General features: G+C 37.1%; 1 protein-coding gene across 8 annotated transcripts in view; it reads left to right on the top strand.

Moving 5' to 3' along the window:
* Window positions 1-27,149, top strand: part of UBE3D (ubiquitin protein ligase E3D) — a 153,710-nt gene that overhangs the window by 25,162 nt on the left and 101,399 nt on the right. For all 8 annotated transcript variants that reach the window (XR_011422568.1, XR_011422567.1, XR_011422566.1 and 5 more), the window contains exons 4-8: window positions 4,420-4,651; window positions 9,316-9,385; window positions 21,022-21,091; window positions 22,034-22,142; window positions 25,510-25,673. Coding sequence is in view for 5 of the 8 variants with exons in the window: in XM_070225183.1 (XP_070081284.1) it covers window positions 4,420-4,651; window positions 9,316-9,385; window positions 21,022-21,091; window positions 22,034-22,142; window positions 25,510-25,673 (645 nt within the window). In the remaining 3 variants the exon portion in view is untranslated. The remainder of the gene's footprint in view (window positions 1-4,419; window positions 4,652-9,315; window positions 9,386-21,021; window positions 21,092-22,033; window positions 22,143-25,509; window positions 25,674-27,149) is intronic.

The raw sequence follows: 27,149 nt of genomic DNA, 5'->3' as shown, positions 1-27,149 counted from the left end.
TCACTTCCCTGCTTAAAATTCTATAACGCTTCCCACCTATCTGTAGAACCAAATCCCTACCCCTGAGGTTGGCATGTAACTCCCCACAGTTTGCCACCATCCCAGCTTCCCAGTCTCCTTTACTGACATTCTGCATTGCCTGGGGAGGGACTGTAATCCACGGGAAAGAGGTTAGTTTTGGAGCCAGGAAGACCGGGCTTAAGATCCTGGCTTCATTCATCACCTCTGGCTCTGTGAACTTACACAGATTATTTAACATATCTGAGCTTCCCTTTTCTCTTCTGTGACAGGGAACTGGTAATTTTTATCTCACAAAGTTGTAGGGAGCATTAAGTAGAATAAGGTGTGTAGTGTCCACCAGAGGTCGTCTTAAGTTCAACTAAACATGCAGATTCACGACGCAACACAGGCCACATTTCTTGCCAGCTTGCCAGCAGGACAGCATCAGCAGGTCCTCTCAGCAGGGGCCCTGCAGCAGTTTAAGCAAGGCACAGCTCACATACCAATCTGGGGACTCTTGTCTCCCCTGGTGACATGGTTCCAAGTACAAAGGACAAAATCCACGTCAGGTAGGTGCAGGAGCTACCCTGAGAAGGAGCCTTATGCCCTAAGCTGCTAATTGCTCTTGTAACAATTCCTTGGCATAGTTTCTAGGGTTCCCCATGAAGGGCTGCATTCAGGGATGTCCAAAGCAAGGCATCCTCATCAGATGTTTACAGCTCATTCATACTTCCTCCCAGTCCAGATGCAATTTACCAGTCAGGATCATTTTTGCCATAAGCAGTGTTGCCTAGCAATATAATGATGCCTGTTTCCATCTACCTGGTTTCCAGGGTGACAGAACTAGGTGGTTAAACCAAAGGTCAGATTCTCAAGCAGCAAGGAAAAAGCTTTGTTAACCCCTTCATCCCAGTATGCAACAGACCCCACCAGGGGCCTCGCACATGATAGTTATCAAAATATGCTTGTTCTTTCCTTTAATAAATATTTAAGAGCTTCCACTCTGAGTCAGGCACTGTGCCAGAGACTAGAAATACAGTGGTAAGTTGAACAGATGTGGTGCCTGTCTTCATACTGGTTCCTCGCCCGTGATGCCCTTATAATTGCTTCATTGCCTGGAGAACTCCTATTTATCCTTCAAAAGTCAGTTCAGATGTTACGTCTTCTCTGAAGTCCATGTACACTCTACTCCCCTAGCACTTTGTCTGCATTGCCCTGAATTCACAGACTGGTTTTGGAAATCATTAATCCTCTAAAGGAATATGTAAATGGTGTGCATGTGGGAATGTATGTTTGAAAGGGCTAAAGCTTTTATCAGATGTTCAAAGGGGTCTGTGCCAGCCCCTCCAAGAATTTAGAATTGCTACTCTGTTAGAGCATTTGTTATATTATGGTTTTCTTGTTTGTTTATAGGTCTATATTTCCTACTAGAATGTGTATACCTGGAGAGAAGGGACTGTACATGTTAATATTTTGTGTCAGCACAATGCCTGATTCATAGTAGACTTTTAGAAAACATATGTTGAGAGAATCGCTTCTTAATATCCCTACCGGGCTCTGCAGCTTGAATGATGCTAGTGGTGCAACATTTCCTAATTTGAAAGGGAGAGCTCTTCTTTATATTAAAATTTGACTTTGCTCGTTCCAGCTCTGTCGTCTGGAGTTATAAATTGTCTATCCTCTTGCATATTGTAAATGCCCTTTTATGAGACTTATAGTTGATTGGGGAATCAAAAAATAAAACGGTTAGGGGCCGGCTCCGTGGCCGAGTGGTTAAGTTCGCATGCTCTGCTGCGGCGGCCCAGGGTTCGGATCCTGGGCGCGGACATGGCACCGCTCGTCAGGCCACGTTGAGGTGGCGCCCCTCATCCCACAACTAGAATGACCTGCAACTAAGATATACAACTATGTACCAGGGGGGTTTGGGAAATAAAGCAGGAAAAAAAAAGAAAAAAAGATTGATAACAGTTGTTAGGCCAGGTGCCAATCTTTAAAAAAAAATGGTTAACACAGGGGAATCATTAAAAAATGATACAGTTACATTTTAAATGTTTTGATTTAAAACATGCAAATGTACATTACTAGTGTTTTATTATAGAACCAATGTCTTTTTGTTGATTATAAGTCCACTGCTGTGTAGCATGTTTTACTTAAGCCATGCTAAACTCATCTCCAATTTCCAGTTTGGGTTTCTTTAAAGTAGAATGAAAAGTTAGACGCTCAAAGCGATCTGACTGCAGAATTCTTTTAGACTTTTACTTTTCCTCCCTCTCCCCAGTGTGCTACAGTTATATCGCCCACATTTAAATCACCGGTGATTTTTTTTAACAATTAGCTTTTATCTAGTCTGAAATCTTTAGTTTTCAAAAGAATAGTAACTCATACATACTATTTAATTAAATTATGTAACTAGAATGACATGTATGAGCGGTAGAAATAGGCCTGTGATCAGACACAGTTGCCCTTGGGAGGCGCTGGCCCACTGATTGGAGCGGAAGTGTGAGCGTGTTCAGGCTGCTTTAAGCGTTCACGGTGGATGGGCGTTAGGAAGACCATGAGCGGGTTTCTATTCTCAGTTTCTCTCGGGATCAATGACTTTGAAATTTCCTCATTATCCTGCCCACTTTTTCTTCTCCCCTTAGAATACTGCACTGCTTAGTGTGGCACAGAGGTGAACCATGATACGCTTTCCTCCTGGTAAAGTCTCAGGTGTTTATTGTTGTCCAGAAAAAAAGAAACTGTTGGAAAAAAAACCAAAACTGGTAGCGAATATAAGAGGCTTTTTAATAGTAAAGATGTTCTAAGCATTGAAAACAGAGTGGTGCTTAATTTCTGTCCTCTTGAGTGTGGCCTGGACTTACTGACTTGCTTCTAAGGAATAGAGTACAGAAGGAGAAGTAGGAGCTTTATGAGTAGAGTAAGCGAGCAGATAACACCTTCACCAAGAGATCAAGGTTAACATTACCAGTGATAAGTTATGTTGATAGAATGCACCCTCTGATACGATGTGATGAGAAGGACACTTCGCCTCTTTGGTTTTCTTCCCCTAAAACCCATAACCCCAGTCGAATCTTGAGAAAATGTCAGACAAACTCAAATTGAGGAATGTTCTCTAAAATATCTGACCAGTACCCTTCAAAAATCCCAGGGTCCTGAAAAATAAGGAAAGACTGAGAAACCATCACACACCAGAGGAGACTAGGGCAACATAATGACTGAATGCAACAAGTTGTCATGCATCAGATCCTAGAGGAGAAAAAGAGAACGTTAGCAGAAATAACTACCAAAATTCAGATAAAGTCTGTAGTTTTGACAAATCTTCATGGTTATGTAAGATGCTATTAACATTAGGGAAAGCTGGGCGAAGTGTATACGAGAACTCTGTACTTTTTGTAACTTTTCTGTAAATTTAAAATTATGCCAAAATAAAAAGTTTATTAAAAAATATTAATGGGAGAAATCATAGAAGAAAGGGTTAGATGATTTAAAATGTAAGACATGTAAACCAAATTAAAAGGCAATTGCACTAAAAAATATTCATCACAGATTATAGACAAAGGACTAATATTCTTAATATAGAATATACGTTTTATAAATTAATAAGAACATACTAACACCTTATTGGAAAATAGTCATCGATCACAATTCACAGAAGAAACACAGCAGTCGATATATATGAAAGCCAGTTCAATCTCACCAGTAATTATAGAATTGCCAATTAAAGCAGCATTGAGGACGTTTTCACCTATTACGTGGAAAAATGATAGTATTCAATTCTGGAGAAAGTAGGTGGAAGAATTATAGATTGGTATAGCGTTTTTTGGAAAGCGTTTTGCCAATACAGATATTGGGTTTAAAAATATGCATAGCATTTGTGCTTGTACTCTCACACTTATAAGTTTTTTTCCCCATGGAAATAATCAGATATATACACAGATTTTCTAATAGGAATGTTCATCACAGGATTGTTGATAATGAAAAACTCAAAACCCAAATATCTAACAGTTAGAGAATGATCTAAAAAGTTTTGGTGTACCTATGGAGTAGAATGGAGTCAATAAGAGTCATGATGTAACTAAATAAAAAATACAGTTTGTGTATATCCTCTGATCCTAGACTTTGCATGCATATGTACAACTATGCCTCTTGAAAGGATGGCAAGGAAATATACCATCATGTACAAAGTAGTTCCTTATCCTTGGTGGTAAAGAAAGGGTGATTTTTGTTTTCTTTATACATCTCTGCTTTTCAAAACTGTCTATAGTGAGTATATAGTACTTTTGTAATCTGGGTGTGGGGGGAATTGGCATTGCAACCAGTGTAGTTAATGAGTTTCTTTTTTTTTCATGCTGATTTCATTAAGAAAATGCTACATTTCCATTTTGTGCTGTAAAAAATAGTTTTTCCTCTTTCCACTAGGAAGCTCCTCAGGGTGCTCCCGCTGCCGAGTGAGAACTGGGGAGCTCTAGTTGGAGAATGGTGTTGTCATCCTGACCCCTTTGCTAATAAGCCGCTTCATCCTCAAGAGAATGACTGTTTTATTGGAGACACTTTCGTCTTGGTGAATTTAAGAAGTGATTTGTGGCAGCCAAGACCTGAGCTAGTCCCGCTGGAGACACACTGTCTTTCTTCTGAGAACCATTTTCAATTGGTAAAATATCTTTTCAAAATAAATGCTAATTTAGAGGTTGGTTTAGACACTGGTTTCCCCAGTCCTTTCTTAATTCAGGGCATCTTACACAGACTGTTCTAAAGACTGAAATCCATTATTTTCAACTGCCTCTGTTCTCCAGCTCTGCTCTGTTGATCTAGGAAGGACATATGGCCTTGAACAGAAACAGTCACAGGGCCTGGAGGAGGAAGGGGAAGACGCCCTCTTCATGCATAGAATTGGAAATGTTACCATTTTCCAAAGAAAATGCTCTGCTTTCTTGTTTTTAGGACAATAGTATTCCAGAATCCAAATACATCTTCTCCTCATAGTCTGATTTAAGTTAAAAGTGTTCTCTTGCTCCAGGATGTCTAGTATAGACTTAGGCCTAGGTATTTTCTTGTGCCTACCATAGTCTAGACTTGTGCTGATGTCATAAAAGCAGATGCCATCAAGGAAAAAGAGGAAATGGAGGAGCCCAAGCGTGGAACTAAGGCTCGCACTGCAGGCTCTGAGTTGGTGCCTGACAACGAGAGGCCAGGTGGCTCTCGCTGTAAAAGTTGCTTTAGGGAGAAAGGAGTTTCATCTCACTGCAGAGAACAAGTGGTTTACCTCATTTTAAAAGGAAATCCATGGCATTGACTTGGCCCTGGTGAGAAATCGTTCCCCTGATGGCAAGTCAATGTGGATGTGATTTAAAAAGTAAAGAAAATCATTGCCAGAGAATCTTCATTTTAACATGTGATTATTCGTAGGAACAAAAGCATTGCATGTTAAATTTTATTTAGAACTCACTTAGTTTTTGTAGTGAGAACTGAGCCACTTCAGGAAATACTCAGCAGTTGGGCAGCTCTTAGGTTGTAAGTTAGTTTATAGAACTATTTTCTGTTTTGCAGGAGATTAAGGAAGTTCATCAAATATTGAGGTTAAGTTGTAAGAATTATTTATGTGCCTTATGTCTCATCATGAACACACGTCCCTTTATCTAAATATGGTTCATTTTGAGTTATAGTACTTTAGCCTTCTGTGTTTTTCAAAGATGAATGGTCAGAAGTTAATATAAATCTGTTATAATTATGTTTAATATGGTTATATTAAAATTATAGTTTAATCGAAATTCATATACGAATACTTTACTATTTTATGTGTTTTAACTTTCATTTTTATGATTAAGCTATAAATTTTTAAAATATTTGGAAGGTGTGAGTAGAAGAGGAGTGGATAAAGATTAAATAAGAGAAATGTGTTTCCCTTTTTGGTTAAACTCTGCACTCTGTGGAAGTATATTCTTCACATTTGCATCCTTATCAGTTACTTGATGCCATTTACACATATTTCTCTTAATTGTGAACAGCCATCGTATGTGTTAAAGGAAGCCCTATCATATTCAGACATTACGGTTTTTAGTATCAAAAGACTATGGGAAATTACTATCATGACAAGCTACTGTTGACAAGATTGTTTTCAAGTTAGCCTAGATGGAAGTCGCACTTTAATTGCATATTGCAACAACTGAAAGAGTATGCCTGTGACCAAAATAGTAACATAAATTTGGAAGGACTGCTTAAGCAGTGCTCTCAAGGCCCCTGTGGGAACAAGGCTGCTCTGTGCTATTGGAAACCTATTTCTCATCTCACCCAGTCTGGCCATCTAGCAGGGTTTTGAAATGTCACATGGTGACACAGCATCCTAATGGTATCTCTTGGGACACATTTTTTTGGCGAGACACTATCAAGGGTCCTTAGAAATTGAAACAACACGAAGGAAATAAAAACGAGGACAAGAGGCTAATCCGCCTCTCTGAGCAGCAGTGCCATCTCTCAGATATATTGACTTAATTAGTCCACAACAATGTCTTTCTTTGATGTTTGCTCGTAGAGTTCCCACACTGTTAGGTTGCTTCGTTGCACAACTTGCTTTATTATTTCCTTTAAGCTTAGGTCAAAAAAAATATATTACAAAGCAGAGTTTCTCTTTAAACGAAATTAAAAGCGTTATAATATTTTAATTAAAAAGGTCTGATTTTAAAAACAGTACAAGCAAGCAAACGTAAAGTCCAACACTTATTTCTTTCCTTCTGCCCCCCCGAGAATGTCCACGGTGTTATTTGTGCCTGTGTAAATGCAGCCAGTATATAACTTTTGTTTTCAAAAGGGATCTGTTGAAGATTTTCCTATTCTCACATCTGTTTGTTATCTCTTGTGCTATTTCTCATGTCTGCCACCATAATAAAATTTTTGCATCTTAGGATAATAAAGGTGGCACCTCAATCTTTTATAAGATTGATCATATTATTCCAGACTTAGAAAGCATGGCCACACTTAGGACTTAATTCTATTCTTTAAAAAACAAATAAAATTGAACTTTGATTTTATTACAGCTGGCAAGTATGACTAACAGCTTTACCTTTTCTTTTCTTTTCTGGGGTACTTAGCAATAATTTATTGATTTTGGTACTTTGTTTTATTAAATCCATAAGGGTATCTTTGTATTTTCTCAGAAAAATGTGCTATTGAACTTTGTAAAGATTCATAAATGTAAACAAGAATAGTACTATGAATTTCAGTACCCCAGTCATGGTGGTTCATGAAGTATGTTCTATCTGTCCCTTTTTTATTTTTATTTTTTGCTAAAGTACTTTAAATCAAACCCCAGACATTATGTCATTTCATCCCTATATGTTTCAATATAAATGTCCAAAAATATGGAGTTTTTTTATGTAACCACAGTGTCATTTTTACACCTGACAAAATTAACAGTCATTACTTGATGATATGATGTCAGGCTATATGTAGATTTTACCAGTTGTATTAAAAATATCTTTTACTGTCAGTTTGTTTAAATCAAAATCCACACATTTGGTTCTTTGAGGTAATTTGCTTTTTATTGGTCAGATTTTAAAATCCTAATTACTCATATCTTGAAAAGGTAGAATCTTCTTTTAAAAACAAACCAACAAAAACCACTTTTCCTGCTTCATTGAAAGATGAGGTGAAATGTGCTGTAAGAGCAATTATAATGAAATACATAAACATAGAACCTGATGAAAAATTTTGTTTCGAATAGAAAAATCCTTTCTTCTCAAGCATTGCCACTTTAATACCCTATATTAGTTTTTAGTAAAGCCCTTAGCTTTTGGTAAGGTTTAATGAGGATGGTCCAGTTTAACTTGTACAAAATAGAATCCTTTAAAAAAGTGTCTTTAATACCAATTTGGAGCCATACAGATAGATTTTACTGTAAGAAAGCATGAAACTGCCAATGTCAAACTTTACGGTTGAGCAAACCTGGATTCTGAGCTGTCTTCTCCCTGTAACCTTGCCTGGACCTGAGCAAATTGGCACCTCCCTTGGCTTTTATGTCTGTGGCTTTTGACTTTTTTTGACCTCTAACTAAAGTAAGAAGTACACTTTTTTTCATAAAGATCTGATAATACACACACACATGCACACACACACTCCTCAAGTAAAAGTTTCTTGAGGCAATACTTACCCTTTGGTTGAAGCCCTGTGATATTTTCTGTTGTATCAGGTTGTAGCCCATTGAGTTGATTCTGTGAATTGGTTTGGAAAACACTTGGCGTAATACTTAGAAGCACAGGCTTTAACATCCAGGGGACCTGGATTCAAATACTAGCTCTAGCAGCACATCCATGGAACTCAGTTTAAATGTGCTTCTTATCCATCTTTTCAGGGAATAGTTATTTATGCCAGGGGAAATATAATTGTACTAGTTAGTTAAGACTTATTCTTAGATTAATACATATGTGATGTCACTCAGAAAGTCACTGTCCTTCCTCTCTTAGACCAGCACTCTATTCTAGGTTTTCCAGGATGGGTAAGCTCAAGTGGTCAGAGATGCAGAACTTCCTTCTCCCTGCCCACTTTTACATGACTTCTGCCGTGTTGCAGTATGTGTGGGTGAGAGGAATGTTGTCTGGCTTTAACAGAGGTATTAGTAGGGATGTGAAAAGAGCATTCTTTTGTGTGCTAAATGATTAGGTGAATGCCAGCTATTTTAATCTGTATCCTAAATGATGAATTTGGATTTCCAAAGTTTGAAAATTTTTGTTTTGAAATTTAAGAATATTTCAGGAGTTTGTCCCAGAACACTATTCATCACTCCAGTTACAGTGCATACTTAAATAGGAAAATAGAATTATATGAGCGGGTTAGGTATTTTTAACTTCTGATGAGTGGTTATGAATTATAGATTACTTTGACATAAGTTACACTGGACTAGGAATCAAAATAATAGGAATTCAAGTTCTGATTCTTCTGTTTTCTAGACATGTGAGTTGGGGCAAGTCAGCTACCCTCGCTGCCCTTCTTGCCCACCAGCTGCCTATTCTAAGTGATAAGGATGTTTGGAAATGCTTTTTAGAAATGTAAGGTGCTTCTTGTTCAAATTATGTGGCAACATTGAAATTATCAAGAAGTAGCTAGTTTGGAAAAATCAATCCAGTCATTATTCTGTCTTTAGACTAGAAAAAAATGATCTCTGTGCATGTGAATTAAGCATACAAGCTAAATGTATTCCCAGTATTTAGTAGAGGGCAAAGTAAAATGTAAAGTTCAATGTGTGCTCTAGAGACTATGTTAAAATTATATATTCCTTTTAAGAAAAGCTGAATGACATTTAAATGACATTTTTCTCTTCTACAGAAACCAAAGGCAAATACCAAAGTAATTTGTAAGCGTTGCAAGGTAATGTTGGGAGAGACCATGTCATCAGGTGAGAATTTCAAAATAAAAAAGCCAACGTGATTACCCTCTTGTTAAAAAACCAGTAGAAGGAGATTTTATAGGAAATATGCGTGAAAGATGGATGACTAAATATGTTGTAGAATTGATGCTGTTAAAAATAGAAACCAACTAGCATGTCGTCCAACACGCCAAGAAGTTTGTGTATTTTGTTCTTTATAAGTACATAGTATTGAGTTTTAAGCATTAAGAAGTTGGATCATTTTCAGTGTCACATACCCTTTTTATAGATATAAAGCAATAGTATAAAGTTTGTACTTGGATCTGTTTAAAAGAAGATTGGAGCTTTTTTTCTTAATACAATTTCTCAATCAGAAGAGTTGCTTGCCAGAGATGCTTGAAGAGTCGCTTTTCTTGGCTGCCGTCTGGCTCAGGGCTGTATTTTGGGCCTGGGGGTGGGAGAGAACCTGTTGAAATGGAAGAAGACACATTCTGAGTTTTGTACTCTGTTCCTTATCTTTTTCCCAATGGTATTAATTATATTTTATATAAAGTCTATGTTATACCACTTTAAAATACAATAATGAAAATCCTGATAATTAAAATGCATCACTATTTAAAGATATGATATAAAAATGTCTAGAGAGCTGCAGTATGCTGTGTTAGCTTTGTGGGTGATGAATGATTGTTTTTAATATAATTAATTAGAAGATGTGATTTAAGTGAAGCTGTTGTACTTAAGGGAAGACAGATGGTGATATTTTTTGTTTGTTTTTTAAAATCATCAGAATCTTGTAAGCAGTTACTTGCTCAGAGTGAGCAGAAAAGGAAGAATGAGTACTAGCAAAGGATGCCACCCTCAATGTCATTTTTGGAGAATGAAAAAAAGCCCCTTAGGCAACAACTTAGAAAATTTTAAGGCTTCCAGTTAAATAAGGTGAATTGACTTTTTTAATTCTTTCCTCTCCTCCCTGAAGACCGGTTAAAATATCAGTTAAGGATTAAAAAGGATGTACATTCAAAGAGAAGTGGAGAGGAGGCAACAGTGATGCTAACAACAGGTGAAAGCAAACTTTGTTTGGAAGCTGTAAAGCTGACGCAGGTGTGGGCGCGCACTTGGCGGTGTGGAGGAACCTGTAGTCCAGGTGTCTACGGGAGGTCGTGTGGGTGAGGAGTGAGCCAGCACTTACTGTAGAAACCCAGAACTGGTCCGAATTTGAAGGCAGCGGGCAACAGGGAAGGCAGTAAATATTTGTTGAAGGAATGAGTGAATTGAGCTTTTTAGGACATCAAACATCCAGCTAAGAGAAATTCTAGAAAGAGATTGGAGACAACAGGGTGTAGGAAATTGTTAAAGAACAAGAATACCAAAAACACCATACAAGGCTATTTTCCAGAGCTAGGGTTTGAGTTTCTCAACTGAAACGGCCCATTAAATGGCTAGTATAATTAATGGAAGGATAACAGGGAAGCTTCTCAAAGCCGCGTCATTGAGTAATTTCCGAACACCAAGGAGGAAGTTTCCGGAGAGGAAAAAGCAGGTGGTGTACAAAGGATTAGGAACTGGAATGGCACTGAGCTGCTTAACAACAGTGTTGGAAGCTGCAAGACGTGAAGCAATGCATTCATAATTTAGGAGGAAAAAGATTTTCAACCCAGAATTCTATACCTGGTCAAACCATCATCAAGTGTGAAGATAAAAAATACATTTTTGGAAATACTAGGTCTCAAAACGTAGACCTCAAAGGTATATTTTCCTTAGGAATCTACATAGGATATCTGTCACCTGAACTAGGGATTTAACCTCAAAAGAGAAGATGTGGAATTCAGGAAACATTATCTAACACAGGAAAGTAAGGTAGGGAAGTCCTGGGGTGAGGGATGTGCATGCAGCAGGCCTGGAAAATAACAGCCTGGATTGAAGCAAAGGGAGAAAAGACTGCAAGGAAGACTTTTTCACTGATAAATTCATTGGTTCGTTTGACCACATGTAACAAATAATCTTAAGACAATCCATTTCATCATATAGGAAGAATTAGCTAAAGGTGCTTGGAAAACTAAACAAATGAAAAAGAAAGCAGTTATGCACTTCAGAGAATAAGAAATTTGAACATAAAGGAAATATTTCCATGGTATTATTATGGTCATAATAATGTAAGCACTGAATGTTGATTTGACCAAACATCTTAATGCTGTAATACATAAGTATATTAGGAGATCAATATGTATGAGTGTGTGCATGTGTGCGAGGGTGTAAAGTAAGAGAACTGCACCCACATCTACTCTAAAAGTAAACCAGTAGGACTCCATTTCCAAAAACAGTAGCATAAAGAGAATGGGCAATTCCATTATGCAGACAAGTACAAAGCTGTACACGTTCAAAAAATTATTAACCACCACCACTGGAAAATGACCAGAATGAAGCAATGATTTGAGAAGTGTTTAATTATGAAAAAGTGCTGCTGCATTCGGTTAGAATGGCAAATTTTTGTTTGGGAGCATTGCCATCCTCCCCTCTCCCCCCTACTTGGTCAGGAAAACCCCACAGCATTATTGTCTACAGAGAGTGGATTTGGTTCAGGGTAGGCAACAGGGAAACTAGAAATTTGAGAAGGAGATTTTAGAAGCAAGAGGACCAAGGAGGGACTGAGATGATAACTTCTTCACACAACTCTGGCTGACTGCTAAACTGTACGTGCGCACGGAAGATGCCGGAGAATCCAATGAGAATTGAGGGCCTGGGGACGCCTGCATATTTACTGTGCCTTTGATTACATTTCTCAATCCACACACAACTTGGGCAGTGGAAGGTGGAAGCCTTACTGGCTATTTGAGCAGAACCTCTCCCCAAATTATTTGCTTACAGCTAAACTGTGCAGATATAGTAAATACTCTCCAGGGAGCCAGGCTAAACAAAATAAAACTGAGCAGAGACATTAGTGGCTACTGTGGGAAGACGTAGTCCACACTTTGAGTCTAGGCTAGTTAATTGACTACTTTACGTATAAACCACAACCCTTAAAGAACAAAGTAAAATCCCAAATTGCTACAATGTGTTACATAAAATGTCCTATTTCTATCCAGAAATTATTAGACATGCAAAGAAACAGAAAAGAGTGATTCATACTCAAGAAAAAAACAAGACTCAATAAATAGGTGCTAAGTAAGCACAAATATTAGATTTAGCAAAGATGGTGAAGCAACTATTGTAAATATGGCAAAGAATTAAAAGGAAAGAACCTCTTGAGTCAACTAGTAGCAAATCTCAATAAATTGGAAACTTCAAAGAAAGAATCAATTGGTAATTATAGAGCTGAAAAGTACAGTAACCGAAAAGAAAAATTCACTATATTAGCTAAACCACATATTTGACATGACAGAAAAAAAATCATTGAACTGGAAGATAAATTTAATAGAAGTTAACCAATCAAAAGAAAAGAGAGAAAAGAATCTGAAGCAAAATGAACAGAACCTATGAGATTTGTGGAAGAATACTAAATGTTTCAATAAACGTGAAGTGGAATTTCAGAAGGTGGGGAGAAAAAGAAAGGATTGGGGAAAAAAATTGTAGAAAAAATGGCTGAAATCTTGGCAAATTTGGTGAAAAAAGATTATCTTTCAGATCCAGGAATTGCAATGAATCTCAAGTAGGATAAACACAAAGAGCATCTCACCTGGGCACATTGTTGCCAAATTCGCAAAGGCCAAAGATGAAGAGAGAATCTTGAAAGTAGCAAGAGAGAAACAAAGTATCACATACAGGGATTGCATGATTCAACTAAAGCAGACTTCTTAGAGAAATGACAGCCAGGACACCGAAAATGAGCTATTCAAAACGCTGGGGGGAACAAACTCCCCAAAACACCTGTCAGCCAGCAATTCTGTATCCAAAAAAAACTGTCCTTCAAAAACAAAGGCAAAATAAGGACATTTTCCTATAAATAATGGAAATAATACATTACCAGCAGAGCTTCTCCACGAAAAATGCTGAAAGAAATGCTTCAGGCTGAAATGACCGACACTAGATGGTAATTGGAATCCATAGGAGGGAACGAAGAGCAAAATAAACGGAAAATTGGGGGTAAACTACCTCAAAAGCAAACTTGAAAGAGGTTAGCACAAAATTGAAGCCACCTTTTCACTGCAGTTTGCCAGTCTTCTAAAATTAGAACTTTTGATTTGGTTGGTTTGAGAAGTAAGGACAGAAATCAAAGACACAAGATGAGAACCTGGCAGGTGACTACCTGCACAAAAATATGAAAGCCTAAAGGTCCATACCCTCACAGTGAGGGCGAGTCAGAAGTGGAACAACCCTGTGAATTACAGATAGGTTATCAATCCTTTGGGACTTAGGGAATTTCAAGTCTTGAACTTGGTCTAGACATAACATCATGTGCCTGGCAAAATCAAATGCAAATCACCTCTGGAGGAAAATACCTTCATTGTAAAACTCATATTATTCCCACAAATAATTTGCCAAGTACAGTGTTTAGCATACAACCAAGGATAAATAAGCACACAAGTAAACTAGACTGCCATCAGCAGAAACTAACAAAAGTGGCAAACAGTAGAAACAGACTTATGCTATTAGAAATATTGAATGTAAACTGTAAGGTAACCAGGCTTACTAAATGTAACAAGATAAAAGACAGGTTTAAAGATATTGAAAGGAAAAGGCAACAATATCAGTCAAGAAATTTGAAAAAGATCCACCATAGAATTTCTAAAAAATATATTATAATTGAAATTAAAAATTCAGTGGGTGGTTTAAGAGCACATTAGGTACAAGTTGGAGAAAGAATTAATGAACAGAAGATAAATGAGAAGAAAAACCTGTATTCTAGCACAGGAAAAGAGAGAATTGCTGAGAATTTTGCAAAAGTGATGGAAAAAAAACAGTGTACAGATTTAAGAGTTCCAATGAATTCTAATTAAATGAGGCCCAAGTAAGGTAAATAAAATATCTTTAGCTGTACATGTCAGAGTGATACTGCAGAAAAATAAAAAACAGAAAAAATATTAATAGCAACCAAAGAGAAATGACAGATCACCTTCAGAGGAACAGCAGTAATGGAAGTTTGAAAACAGCAGAAAGATGCTTTCAGTGTGCACAGAGAAATAACTGTTAATCTAGGATTTTATATCAGATGAAAATGTCATTCAAGGATGAAGACAAAGATAAATATATTTCCTGGCAAACAAAAATTAGGACAATGTGCTACTACTAGTTTCTTATTAAAAGAAATCCTACTTGTACCTCAGGTAGAATAAAATGATCCCAGATAGAAGGTCTAAGTTCCAGAAGGATTAGTAAAGAGAGTGGTAAATATGTGGATGATGCTAAATGAATATTAACTGTATAAAATTAATAATACCTGTGAGATTAAATTATTGAATTAAATTATAGTTTAACAACAACTGGGAAAAAGGGATCACTTCATAATGTTAAAGGGTTCAATCCTGTATCTAGTAACGTAACTTCAAAATAGTAAAGTGAAAATTGAACTTCAAGGACAAATAAATAAATTTATCATCATGGTTCTAGATATATGATGATCTGTTAAATTGTCCATTGATTTTTATTTTTTGGCCCTTTTCTGTGTGTTATTTTGAGCAATTGAAAACATTTTCAGGAAATCTACCAGCAACAACTTTCTTTCTTATTAAAACAATTAAAAATTTTTTTGTCACACCATTTTTAATGACTACATAGAATTCTCTTGCCTAAATGTGAAATTGTTTATTTAACCCAACCTATTGTGAATTTTTAGATGTTTGTTTTCAGTATTTTTCTGTTAATATTAAGAACATCTTGGGGCTGGCCCCATGGCCGAGTGGTTAAGTTTGCACACTCTGCTGCAGGTGGCCCAGTGTTTCGTTGGTTCGAATCCTGGGCGTGGACATGGCACTGCTCATCAAACCACGCTGAGGCGGTGTCCCACATGCCACAACTAGAAGGACCCACAACGAAGAATATACAACTATGTACCCGGGGGCTTTGGGGAGAAAAAGGAAAAAATAAAATCTTTAAAAAAAAAAAAAAGAACATCTTTATAGGTAAATTTTTGCAGATATCCTTGAGTATTTCTTTGAGATAAAGTATTAGGTGTTTAATGATAGTGTCAAAATATGTATACATGTTTAAGGGCTTTGACAAGAGGCTTTCCAGAAATCTATCATTTTCTATTCTGACAGCAGAATGTGAATAAGTGTATCCATTTCTCTGTATCTTAATCAGTGCTGCACCTTATCATTTAAAAATATTTTATTCATTTCATGCTGAAAAATATCTCATTTTAATTTGCATTTCCTTCATTCAGAGTACATATTTTTCATGGACTTTTAAAAAATCCAAAATGGTTGTGTTTATAATCATTTCTATTAGATATTTAGTTAACTGTTTAAATTTTTCTGTAGATAAGTAATCAGATAACCAGGTTTGGTGAGAATTGTACATTAATAGACTCAGTGAGATTCTGGATAAGTATTAATGTGAGGTTCATAGCGTCCATGCATGCGCTTTGGATACTATGATTAAAAAGGCTTTTTCAGGCCTTCCCAGACAAACAAGGGCTGAGGGAGTTCATCGCCACTAGATCTGCCATACCAAAAGTCTTGTAAAGAGCTCTCCTATGTGAAACAAAAAGGCAAAGGTATACAGCACTTTAAGCAGGGTGACATTAGACAGATAGACTCAGAAAATTGCAACTCTCTATCAGAATAGGTTAGTAAACAATTAAAACATAAAGGTCAAAGAGAAAGACAGCATTAAAAATAACTATAACCACTTCAATTTGGTAATGAACTCACAATACAAAAAAGGATAATTTGTGTCACAAAAACATAGAAGGGGAGGAGGAAAAGGATAGAACCTGCATAGGCAAATGAACATAAGATGCTATAAGCAGAAAAAGGAACTATCTCATCTGTGAAATCTTTTATACAATCCTGTGGTAACTACAAAAGAAAAATGCAGGGCATAGTCACAAAGCATAAAAAAAGAGGAAACTGAGAAACACATCACAGAAAACTACCAAACTCAAATGGCAGACAGAAACACAAGGAAAGAAACAGTGGACACAAAGAGCTAGCACAAAACGAAAGATAAAATGGCAGTATTAAGTCCTCATGTGTCAGTAATCACCCTAAATGTAAATGGATTGAATTCACCAATCAAAAGACTCAGAGTGACCAGATGGATTAAAAACCAAGACCAAACAATATGCTGCCCCCAGGAAACACATCTCGGTGACTAAAAACAAACACAAGCTCAGAATGAAGGGATGGAAGATGATGCTCCAAGCAGTTGGCAACCAAAAGAAAGCAAGTGTAGCCATACCTATATCAGGTGAAATAGGCTTCAAGCCAAAAAAGATAAGAGACAAAAATGGACATTAGATAATGGGAACAATCCACCAAGAAGATTTAACATTTATTAATATATATGTCCTAACATAGGAGCACTAAAGTATATAAAGCAACTGTTAACAGACCTAAAGGGAGAAATTGACAGCAGCATAACAGTAGTATGAGACTTTAATACCCCACTAACGTCAACGGATGGTTCACCCACACAGAGTCAAGAAGGAAACATTGGCATTAAATGAAATACTAGACTTGATGGACTTTATATATATATGTATATAGAACATTTCATCCCAAAGTAGCAGAATATATATTCTTCTCAAGTGCAAAGATAGACCGTATGTCAGGAAATAAAACAAGTCTCAATAAATTTAAAAAGATTGAAATAATATCAAGCATCTTTTCCAACCGCAAAGGTATGAAAATAGAAATCAGCTACAAGAAGAAAGCTGCAATAGAAAAGATCGATGAAACCAGGAGCTGGTTCTTGGAGAAGATAAACAAAATTGACAAATCTTTAGCTAGACTCACTAGGAAAAAAGAGAAGGCTCAAATCAATAACATCAGAAATGAAAAAGGAGAAATTACACCAGATACCACAGAAATAGAAAGGATTGTAAGAGAATACTATGAAAAGCTATATGTCAACAAATTGAATAACTTAGAAGAAATGGATAAATCTGTAATCATAGAACCTTCCAAAACTAAATCAAGAAGAAATAGAGAATCAAAATAGACTAATCTCTAGTAAAGAGATTGAAATGGTAATCAAAAACCTCCCCAAAAATGAAAGTCCAGGACCAGATGGCTTCTCTGGTGAATTCTACCAAACATTCAAAGAAAATTTAATATCCTTCTCAAGCTCTTCCAAAAAGTTGAAAAGGAAGGGATGCTTCCTCACTCATTTTATGAGGCCAACATCACCCTAAAACTCAAACAAGACAAAGACAACACAGAAAAGGAAAATTGTAAGCCAATACCATTGATGAATATAGATACAAAAATCCTCAACAAAATATTGGGAAATTCAATACAGCAATACATTAAAAGGATCATACACCATGATCAAGTAGTATTGATTCTAGGGATGCAAGGATGGTTCAACAGCCATGAATCAGTCAATGTGATACACCACATTAACAAAATGAAGAATAAAAATCACATGATCATCTCAATAGTTGTAGAGAAAACATTTGACAAGATTCACCATCCACTTATAATAAAAACTCTCAATAAAATGAGTATAGAAGGAAAATGCTTCAACATAATAAAGGCAATATATGTCAAACCCACATCTAACATTGTACTGAATGATGAAAAATTGAAAGCTATCCCTCTAAGAACAGAAACAAGACAAGCATGCCCACTCTTCCCACTCTTATTCAGCATATTATTGGAAGTTCTAGCCACAGCAATTAGGCAAGAAAAAGAAATAAATGTATTGGAATTGGAAAGGAAGAAGTAAAACTGTCCCTATTTGCAGATGACATAATTTTATGTATAGAAAACCCTAAAGAATCCACCAAAAGACTATTAGAAATAATAAATGAATATGAAAAAGTTGCAGGGTACAAAATCACTATACAAAAATCAGTTGCATTTCTATACACTAACAACAAACTAGAAGAAACAGAAATCAGTAATACAGTCCCATTTACAATCACAGCAAGAATAAAATGCCTAGGAATAAATGTAACCAAGAAGATGAAAGACCTGTACACCAAAAAGTTTAAGACATTGTGGAAAGAAACTGAAGAAGAGACAGAGAAGTAGATATTCTGTGCTCATGGACTGGAAGAATTAACATAGTTAAAATGTCCATATTATCTAAAGCAATCTACAGATTCAATGCAATCCCTATGAGAATCCCAATGACATTTTTCACAGAAATGGAACAAAGAATCCTAAAATTTTTATGGAACAATGAAAGACCCCAAATAGCCAAAGCAATTCTGAGAAAAAAGAACAGAGCTTGGAAGTATCACTTTCTGATTTCAAAACATGCTACAAAGCTAAAGTAATCAAAACAGCATGGTACTGGCACAAAAAGAGACACGTGGATCAATGGAACAGAAATGAGAGCACAGAAATAAACCCACACTTTTATGGAGAGCTAATTTTCCACAAAGAAGCCAAGAACATACAATGGAGCAAGGAATGGTGATGGGAACACTGCACAGCCACATGCAAAAGAATGAAAGTGGACTATTATCTTACCCCATTCACAAAAATTAGCTCAAAATAGATTAAAGACTTGAATGTAAACCTGAAACTGTGAAACTCCTGGAAGAAAACATAGGCAATATGCTCTTTAACATTGGTCTTAGCAGCATATTTTCAAGTACTATGTCTGACCAGGCAAGGGAAACAATAGAAAAAATAAACAAATGGGACTACATCAAACTAAAAAGCTTCTGCACAGCAATGGAGACCACCAACAAAACGAAAAGACAGCCTAACAATTGGGAGAAGATATTTGCAAATCATATATCTGATTATGGGTTATATCCAAAATATATAAAGAACTCATACAACTCAACAACAAAAAAACAAACAGTCAAATTAAAATATGGACAGAGGATCTAAACAGACATTTTCCGAAGAAGATATACAGATGGCCAACAGGCACATGAACAGATGTTCAACATCACTAATCATCAGGGAAATGCAAATCAAAACTACAGTGAGCTATCACATCAGACCATCAGAATGCTTATCATTAAAAAGAGAAGGGTCAGGCACTGGCCTGGTGGCGTAGTGGTTGGGTTTGCGCACTCCGCTCCAGCAGCCTGGGGTTTGTGGGTTTGGATACCGGGCATGGATCTACACATGGCTCATCAAGCCATGCTGTGGTGGCATCCCACATACAAAATAGGGGCAGATTGGCACAGATGTTAGCTCAGTGACAATCTTCCTCAAGCAAAAAGAGGGAGACTGGCAACAGATGTTAGCTCAGGGCTACTCTTCCTCACCAAAAAAAAAAGAGAGAGAAAAAAGTGCCAGCCCTGGTGGCCTAGTGGTTAAGTTTGGTGTCCTCTGCTTCAGCAGCCCAGGTTCAGTTCCCAGGCTCGAACCTACACCACACGCCTGTCAGTGGCCATGCTGTGGTCGTGTCTCACATACAAAAAAAGAAAAAGGAAAATTTGCAATGGAATTCTAGCTCAGGGTGAATCTTTCTCAGAAAAAAAAAAAAAAGAAAAGAGAAAGAGAAGTAACAAGTGTTGGCGAGGATGTGGAGAAAAGGCAACCCTTGTATACTGCTGGTGGGAATGTAAAGTGGTGCAACCTCTATAGAAAACAATATAGAGATTCCTCAAAAAATTAAAAATAAAACTACCATATGATCCAGCTATTCCACTTCCAGGTATTTATCCAAAGAATATGACAACACTAATTCAAAAAGATATATGCAACCCTGTGTTCATTGCAGCATTATTCACAGTAGCTAAGACTTGGAAACATCCTAAGTGCCTATCGATGGAAGAATGGGTAAAGAAGATGTGGTATATATACGTACAATGGACTCAGCCATAAGAAAGATGAAATCTTGACATTTGCAACAATATGGATGGACCTTGAGGGTATCATGCTAAGCGAAATAAGTCAGATAGAGAATGTCAAATACTGTCGACTTCACTCATATGTGGAAGATAAACAAGCACATCGATACAGAGAGCAGATTGGTGGTTACTAGAGGGGGAGGGGGTAATGGGAGGGTGAAAGGGGCACATGTGTATGGTGACGCACAGCAACTAGACCTTTGGTGGTGAATACAATGAAGTATATGCAGAAGTCAAATGTAATGATGTATACCTGGAATTTACATAATTTTATAAACCAGTGTTACCTCAATAAAAATATTTAATTAAAAAATGTGATATTTTCAAGGGAAAAAAACAACGTTGACAACATTTAAAAAAAAAGTCTTTTCCAGTGACTTCTAGGTTAGTGGCTACTCTACAGAAATGAAGAAATTGTATGACTGATTTATAGGTAAGTGGGCCATGGCTGTGATGTGACTGATTTAGAAACCTTCCACGAATGTGAGCAGAGTCTTGCTGTGCTGCAGGCCCTTGGGGCGTGCTGTTTTGTACAGACACCAGGCTATCTGAAGGCTCAGGACTGTCTCCTTGTAGTCATCAATGCTTTGTCTTCTTAAACTAAGTCATTTTTTGAAACGTTTACTGAATGTTAATTTTACCAGTATGTGGAATATTTACTTTGGAATGTCATAGTGTGAGACCAGCATGCCACCATATTAGTGTATTGGGGGGGTTTAATTTTCTTATTTTTTGTTTCTAGAAACCACCAAGTTTTATATGACAGAGATAATTATTCAGCCATCTGAGAGAAATTTTCCCATCATACCAAGGTACAAATGGGAAATTATTTGGAAATTCATTTTTATTTATACCTCTATTTGGAAAAGAAAAATAAAAGCCTTTGAGAAAAGCTTCTAGATAGTTGAACCAAACCACACACATAAAAGACTTGAGGATTTATTTGTGGTTTGCTTACCTGATGGTATTGACAAGTGTGCTCATATAAATCTTCTTATTCTGAAAGTTTTTTGTGCTTTTTTCTGTTTGCCATATATCCAAGATATTATAACGTAATCATAAATAGGTGTTTGAATAATTATGTCTGGTTTTAATTTGATTTATTTAAAATTTGAAACATAGGTCAGTTTTCAAATGACTCCTGTTTTTTTAAAAAAGAAAAAGTACTTAGCCACCAAATCCATAGTATTTCTTTCCTTTGAATTTTTTTAGTTCACAAATAAAAGTTGACTATAATGTGTCTTTATTTCAGATTATTTATTGATGTCTAAAAATTTTGGTAATCTAATTATGACCTTGGACTTTATCCTCTCCTAAATACATTGCTTCTGTACCTCAGAGCTGACGCTTTGAGGGGATCCAAATGGAAAACATTGCAGACAATACTGTCTGATGTTTGGAGGGAATTTCCCACCTTTTTTAGCTTAGTTCTTCACTGTTTAGTGTGTTGCAGCACGATTGGAATATTAACTTGTCTAACATAGTATTTTTCATTCAGTAAGGGGCTATAGTTAGGTTTGCAGGGGAGAATGTATTTAAGATTGGAGAATAGGTTAAAGAAGAATGGAGCAAACACAAATATGAAAATATGTTAAAATCCACATGAGCACAGATTGTGAGGGAATGGGCAGCGGACAGAAAAGTCTGGCAGGCACTTGCCTCTGCTTTAGGTACCCTGGGGTATTCTGGGCTCATCTTGCCTGTTAGAGTTATCATGAGAGGCACGTTGTGAAAACTGATTTTGGTTCAAACAGGTCTCGGTTTGTCCAGAGTGTCATTGCCCAGTGTCTGGTGGAACTCTCCTCTGCTCGAAGCACTTTTAGATTCACTGTTCAAGGTCAGGATGGCAAAGCGTACATCTTGGTAAGAAATTATTTTACCTGGCTTTTTGTAGCCTAATAATCTAGGGTCTCAGAAATTCTTTAGTTTTTGTCAATCTTTTTTCTCAATTCTCAGGTCTAGAAAATAAATGATCAAAAACTCAATTTTTAGTAGCAGTTTAATTCATAAATCAAACTCCCTTAATTTAGTAACAAATGACCAAATACCTCTGTGTGCTAAGTACTCGGGATATAGGGAGAAGAAACCTGGTTCGTGCTCTGGAGAAGCTCACACCGCAAGATAAGGTTGTTCACTCTTGGCTTTTAGTAGCTTTTCTTGGTCAGTATAACACAGTTCTCTCTCACTTTTTTTTCTTATTTGATACTCTTATGTTTAAAATATATTCTGTTGCTCTAGGTTTTTTAAACATCGTGATAGGAACACTTAACATGAGATCTACCCTCTTTACGATTTAAATGTACAACACAGCCTTGTTAGTTGGAGGCACGGTGTTGCACGAGGTCTCTAGCGCTTATTCATCTTGCCTAACTGAAACTTTATAGCCTTTGGTTAGCAACTCTCCATTTCTCTCTCCCTCCAGCTCCTGGCTACCACCATTCTACTCTGCTTCTATGAGTTAGACTATTTTAGATTCCTCATATAAGTGCAGTCATACAGTATTTGTGCTTCTGTGTCTGGCTTATTTTCATTTAACATAATGTCCTCTGAAGTTCATCCATATTGTCACAATTAGAGGATCTCTTTTTTTAAGGCTGAATCATATCCTATTGTATGTCTGAACCATATTTTCTTTATCGATTCATCCACTGATGGGTGTTTAGCTTGTTTCTACCTCTTGGCTGTTGTAGATAGTACTGCAGTGAACGTGGAGTGCAGATATCTCTTCGAGACCCTGATTTCAACGCTTTAATGTTTGAGAAGCAGTGATACGTTTTGGAGGAGAGGCTCTGCAGTTGGCAGAATCATCCCCTACATGCACCACAAGCATCTAACATTACACTGCTTCTGTTAAAAATAATGTCCTGCAGAAAAGAATTTGAGACATTTATGTGAAAATGCAAGAATCAGGGCCCGAGTTTCTTCTCTTCCTCCACATCTGTTTTATTCAACAGTAGACACACCTTGAGCACTTCTTATTTGAAAGACACTTTTCTAGATGTTCAAGGTAGAACAAAAATGCCTTCAAGGAACTCACAAGCTGGGATACGTGGTAGCTCGCGGAGGCAGGGCTTGAGTTGTTACTCGGTGTGGCTTTGTAGCTGGCCATCTTTTATGGGGACCTCATGCTGCTCTAATTCCGGATAATTTCTACCAAAAGCTAAAATATTTGGCTGAAGTTGTTACTAAGTGTACCTCATAATCATAGTGTGAAATCAGTTTTAATTTTCTTTTAGTGCAAGGTTTTCAAGTTAAAAATCAGGAGTAGAAACTTTTTAAACCTACTACCAGTTTAAATTTTAAAAACTTTCTTTATAAAAATAATGCATTCTGGGAACACATTCAGACAACATGCAGAACGTAAAAGAAATGGTAGTTGGCCCACCTTGTCCCCTCTTCTGCCCTGTGATATCGTACTATTTGAAGTTAAACATTATTAACAGACTCATATGTGTACTTCAACATTTTTTTCCCTATCTATATACAGCTAAATGTATATACACTGAGGTACTTGTCTGTTTGTAGAAAAACCAGGATGATGTGAGGAGCATTTTTCTTCAACATGCTTACTTCACACAACACTATGTCATGAGGATCGTTTCTTGTTAGTGTAATATCGATTGGACTCTTTAAGGACTAGAATTCCATCGTATGACTGTTAAAGACAGTGCTGCGATGAAGTAATCTTTGCCCATGCATTTGAGTATCTGTTTAGAAACAGATCTTTCTAATCTAATGCAGTATTAGAATTTGTGGGTTTTATTTATTTATTTTTTACTTAAGGTAACAATGGTTTATACCATTATATAAATTTCAGGTGTACATCATAGTTTGATTTCTGTGTAGACTACATCATGTTCACCACCCAGAGACTCATTACCGTCTGTCACCACACACATGTGCCCTTTTACTCTTTTCACCCTCCCCCCCTCCCCTTCCCCTCTGGTAACCAACGATCTAATCTCTGTATCTATGTTGTTTGTTTGTTGTTTTTGTCTTCTACTTATGAGTGAAATCATATGGTATTTGACTTAGAATTTGTGTATTTTAAACTCTGATAATTATCACCCTCCCAAAAAGTTGTGTTGATTTATCCCTTACAGTGAGACATTCTTGGCCCATCCAGATCCCTTTACTCAGCCGGCACACCCACTTCCCGGCTGCTGAGAGTGTGGGCTGCTGATTGCTCACAGCTGCCCTCTTCCCCAGAGACTTGCCCTTACCTGACAGATGCCACCCTGCTGAGGAAGCTGCTTGTGCCCCCAGTCCCCCACCCCTGCACTAGTCAGCCACTGCCAGTGATTTGACCCCAGGGTACAAAAAGCTGGGGCCTCCTGTCTTGAGGTGGGGCAGACTCTGTAGGTGCTGTTCAGGCTCCAGAGCTCCCCGTGGGGTCTGGCTTAAGCCAGACTCCAGCTGAGCCCCTCAATAAATCACATGCATCAAAATCGCCAACCACTTCCACCAGCAGCGTGTGGGAATACGCATTCTAAACCCCTCTTCTGAGCTGCATGTTATCAGTCTGTTTGTATTTGCCAGTCTGATAAGTGAGAAAGGGTGGCACACAAATTTTACATTTCCTTATTACTAGTTATACTAACATTTTGATATATGTTTATCACTTATGTTCGTATTCTTTGCTTGTATTTCTATTGGGCTGTTTCTCCCCCCCGTACTGATTCCTATGAGCTCTATTTATTATAGATAATAGCTTTGTTATATTTCTAATAAATACTTCTCTAAAAAAGGTTGATTGTCTTTTTTTTTTTAAACTTTATGATGTCAGTTGCTCTCCCAAATGTTGTACTTTGAAAGGCTTACCCTATCTAAAAATTATATACACGATTCTCCTATTTTTTTTTGCTGGGTTTTTTTTTTTTTTTGGTGAGGACAGTTTGCTCTGAGCTAACATCTATTGCCAATCTTCCTCTTTTTTTTTTTTTTTTTTTGCTTGAGGAAGATCAGCCCTGAGCTAACATCTATGCTGATCTTCTTCTATTTTGTGTGTGGGTCATTGCCACAGCTGACTTGAGGAGTGGCGTAGGTCTGCGCCCTAGATCTGAACGCGCAAACCCGGGAAGCTGAAGCAGAGGGTGCCAGACTTAACCACTTAGCCATGGGGCCAGCCCCTTTCACTGGTATTTTTCTGGTTTTGTTTTTTTGAGTGGTGGTATGAGATATGAATAGGGTGGTGATATACTCATACTTGGACTTTTCTCTCCTTATTTAGCTGTGGCTTTTAAACTCAGACAGTTTGGTGATCGAATCTTTGGGAAGTTCCAAAAGTATCAAAAAATTCCCACTGTTGGAAGATATATTGGAGGCAGATTCCGGTTCTGCCTGGAACGCTGTCAAGGTCCTCTACCAGCCATGCATCAAAAGCAGGAACCAAAGGTAGGTTGTGCTTTTGTTTTCTCATTCCACGTTAGGTTTTAGTTTCTGTTGCCGTGTTGGCGTTAAGAAGTTAATGAATTAAACGGTGCTGTACCACTTCCCTACTTGAAACTGCTAGGAGTCATACTGCTAAATACTATGCTTTCAAAGTAGATTGAATTATTACAGATGATTCATTCTTATGCGCAGAAAGCTTGCTTTTACTGCAAATAATTGGTCTTTTTCTTGTAATCTCAGCTGTCTGTCCATATGGCTGCAGTACTAAATCAGGCTTCAACAACTATGAATATTTACTAATAAGCATGTTCCAGGCATTCGGGATATAACAGTGAGCAGAGCACAGGCCCTGCCTCCTGGGCCGTCATTCTAATGGGGTAAGGCGGACCACAAAAAAGACAGATACAAAGTCAGAGACAGATAGGGCTCTTACTGTGGGTCAGGCTCTCAGCTGAGGGCTCCCAGCTCATTCAAGCCTGACAGCACCCCTGTGGGGTGGGTACTATTATCACCCCATTTTAGAGACAAGGACGCTAAGACACAGTTGTAAATTACTCTAGTGAAATATAAAGCAAAGCATGGTAGCTGGGTGTAGGAAGTTGTCATTGTGTAGTGAAGAGTCAAGGAAGGTTCCTCAGATAAGATGATATTTAAGTGGAAAACTTGACGGACGTGAAGGAGTGAGCCATAGCTGAGTGAAGAGCATTTCTGGCAGAGCGAACAGAAAGTGTTATTATTTGAACAGATTGGAAGTTTGCGCTTGTCTTGTACTCTCAAGTGAGTTTGATCAAATTTGTACTGAGAACAGAGAGATCCTAGTCTTTTTCAGGGAAGTAAATACAATTTTAAAAATTATTGCTTGTCTTTTCTTTTTTGAATCATACAAGCAGTGAAAATCATTAAATATTCAAACAGTAGAGACATAGATAAAGTAAAATATGAAAGTTCTCCATCGTGTCTCTCTCCAGAAGTAAAAAGTATGGTGTGTATTCTTCCATTCCTTTTTCTATTTGTTTTGCATGTTAACAATTTGAATGATACATGTGTATTTTTTACACTTGTGAAAAACACAATACTGTATCTTGGAGATTCTTTCCATTGTCAGTGCTTGGCATTTTGTGAAATAGATACACTGAACATAATTTAACCATTTTTCTATTGATAGAAATTTGGGTTATTACTTTTTGGCTGCTATAATTAGTATTGCACTGTGTATTGTTGTACATTTGTTTTGTGATTTTGTGTACTTTTCGTTATAAGAGGGTTTTCTAGAAGTAGAATTGCTGAGTAAAAAGGAATGACATTTAAAATTTTGATAGCTAATATCAAATTGTTTTGCAAAAAGGCATTGCAAATTTATACTCCCACTTGAAGTTTCTGTAAATGCCGTTTCCCTGCACCCTTACCCAAACTGCCATTTAGATTTTTGCCCATCTTATGTGAGTCTAAATGGAACAGGCTCAATTTACTATCCTAAGT

This window comes from Equus caballus, chromosome 10, assembly GCF_041296265.1.
Source record: "Equus caballus isolate H_3958 breed thoroughbred chromosome 10, TB-T2T, whole genome shotgun sequence".
Classification (NCBI taxonomy): Eukaryota; Metazoa; Chordata; class Mammalia; order Perissodactyla; family Equidae; genus Equus; species Equus caballus.
Note: the sequence above shows the minus strand (reverse complement) of the source record. Positions and strands in the feature narration are given on the sequence as shown.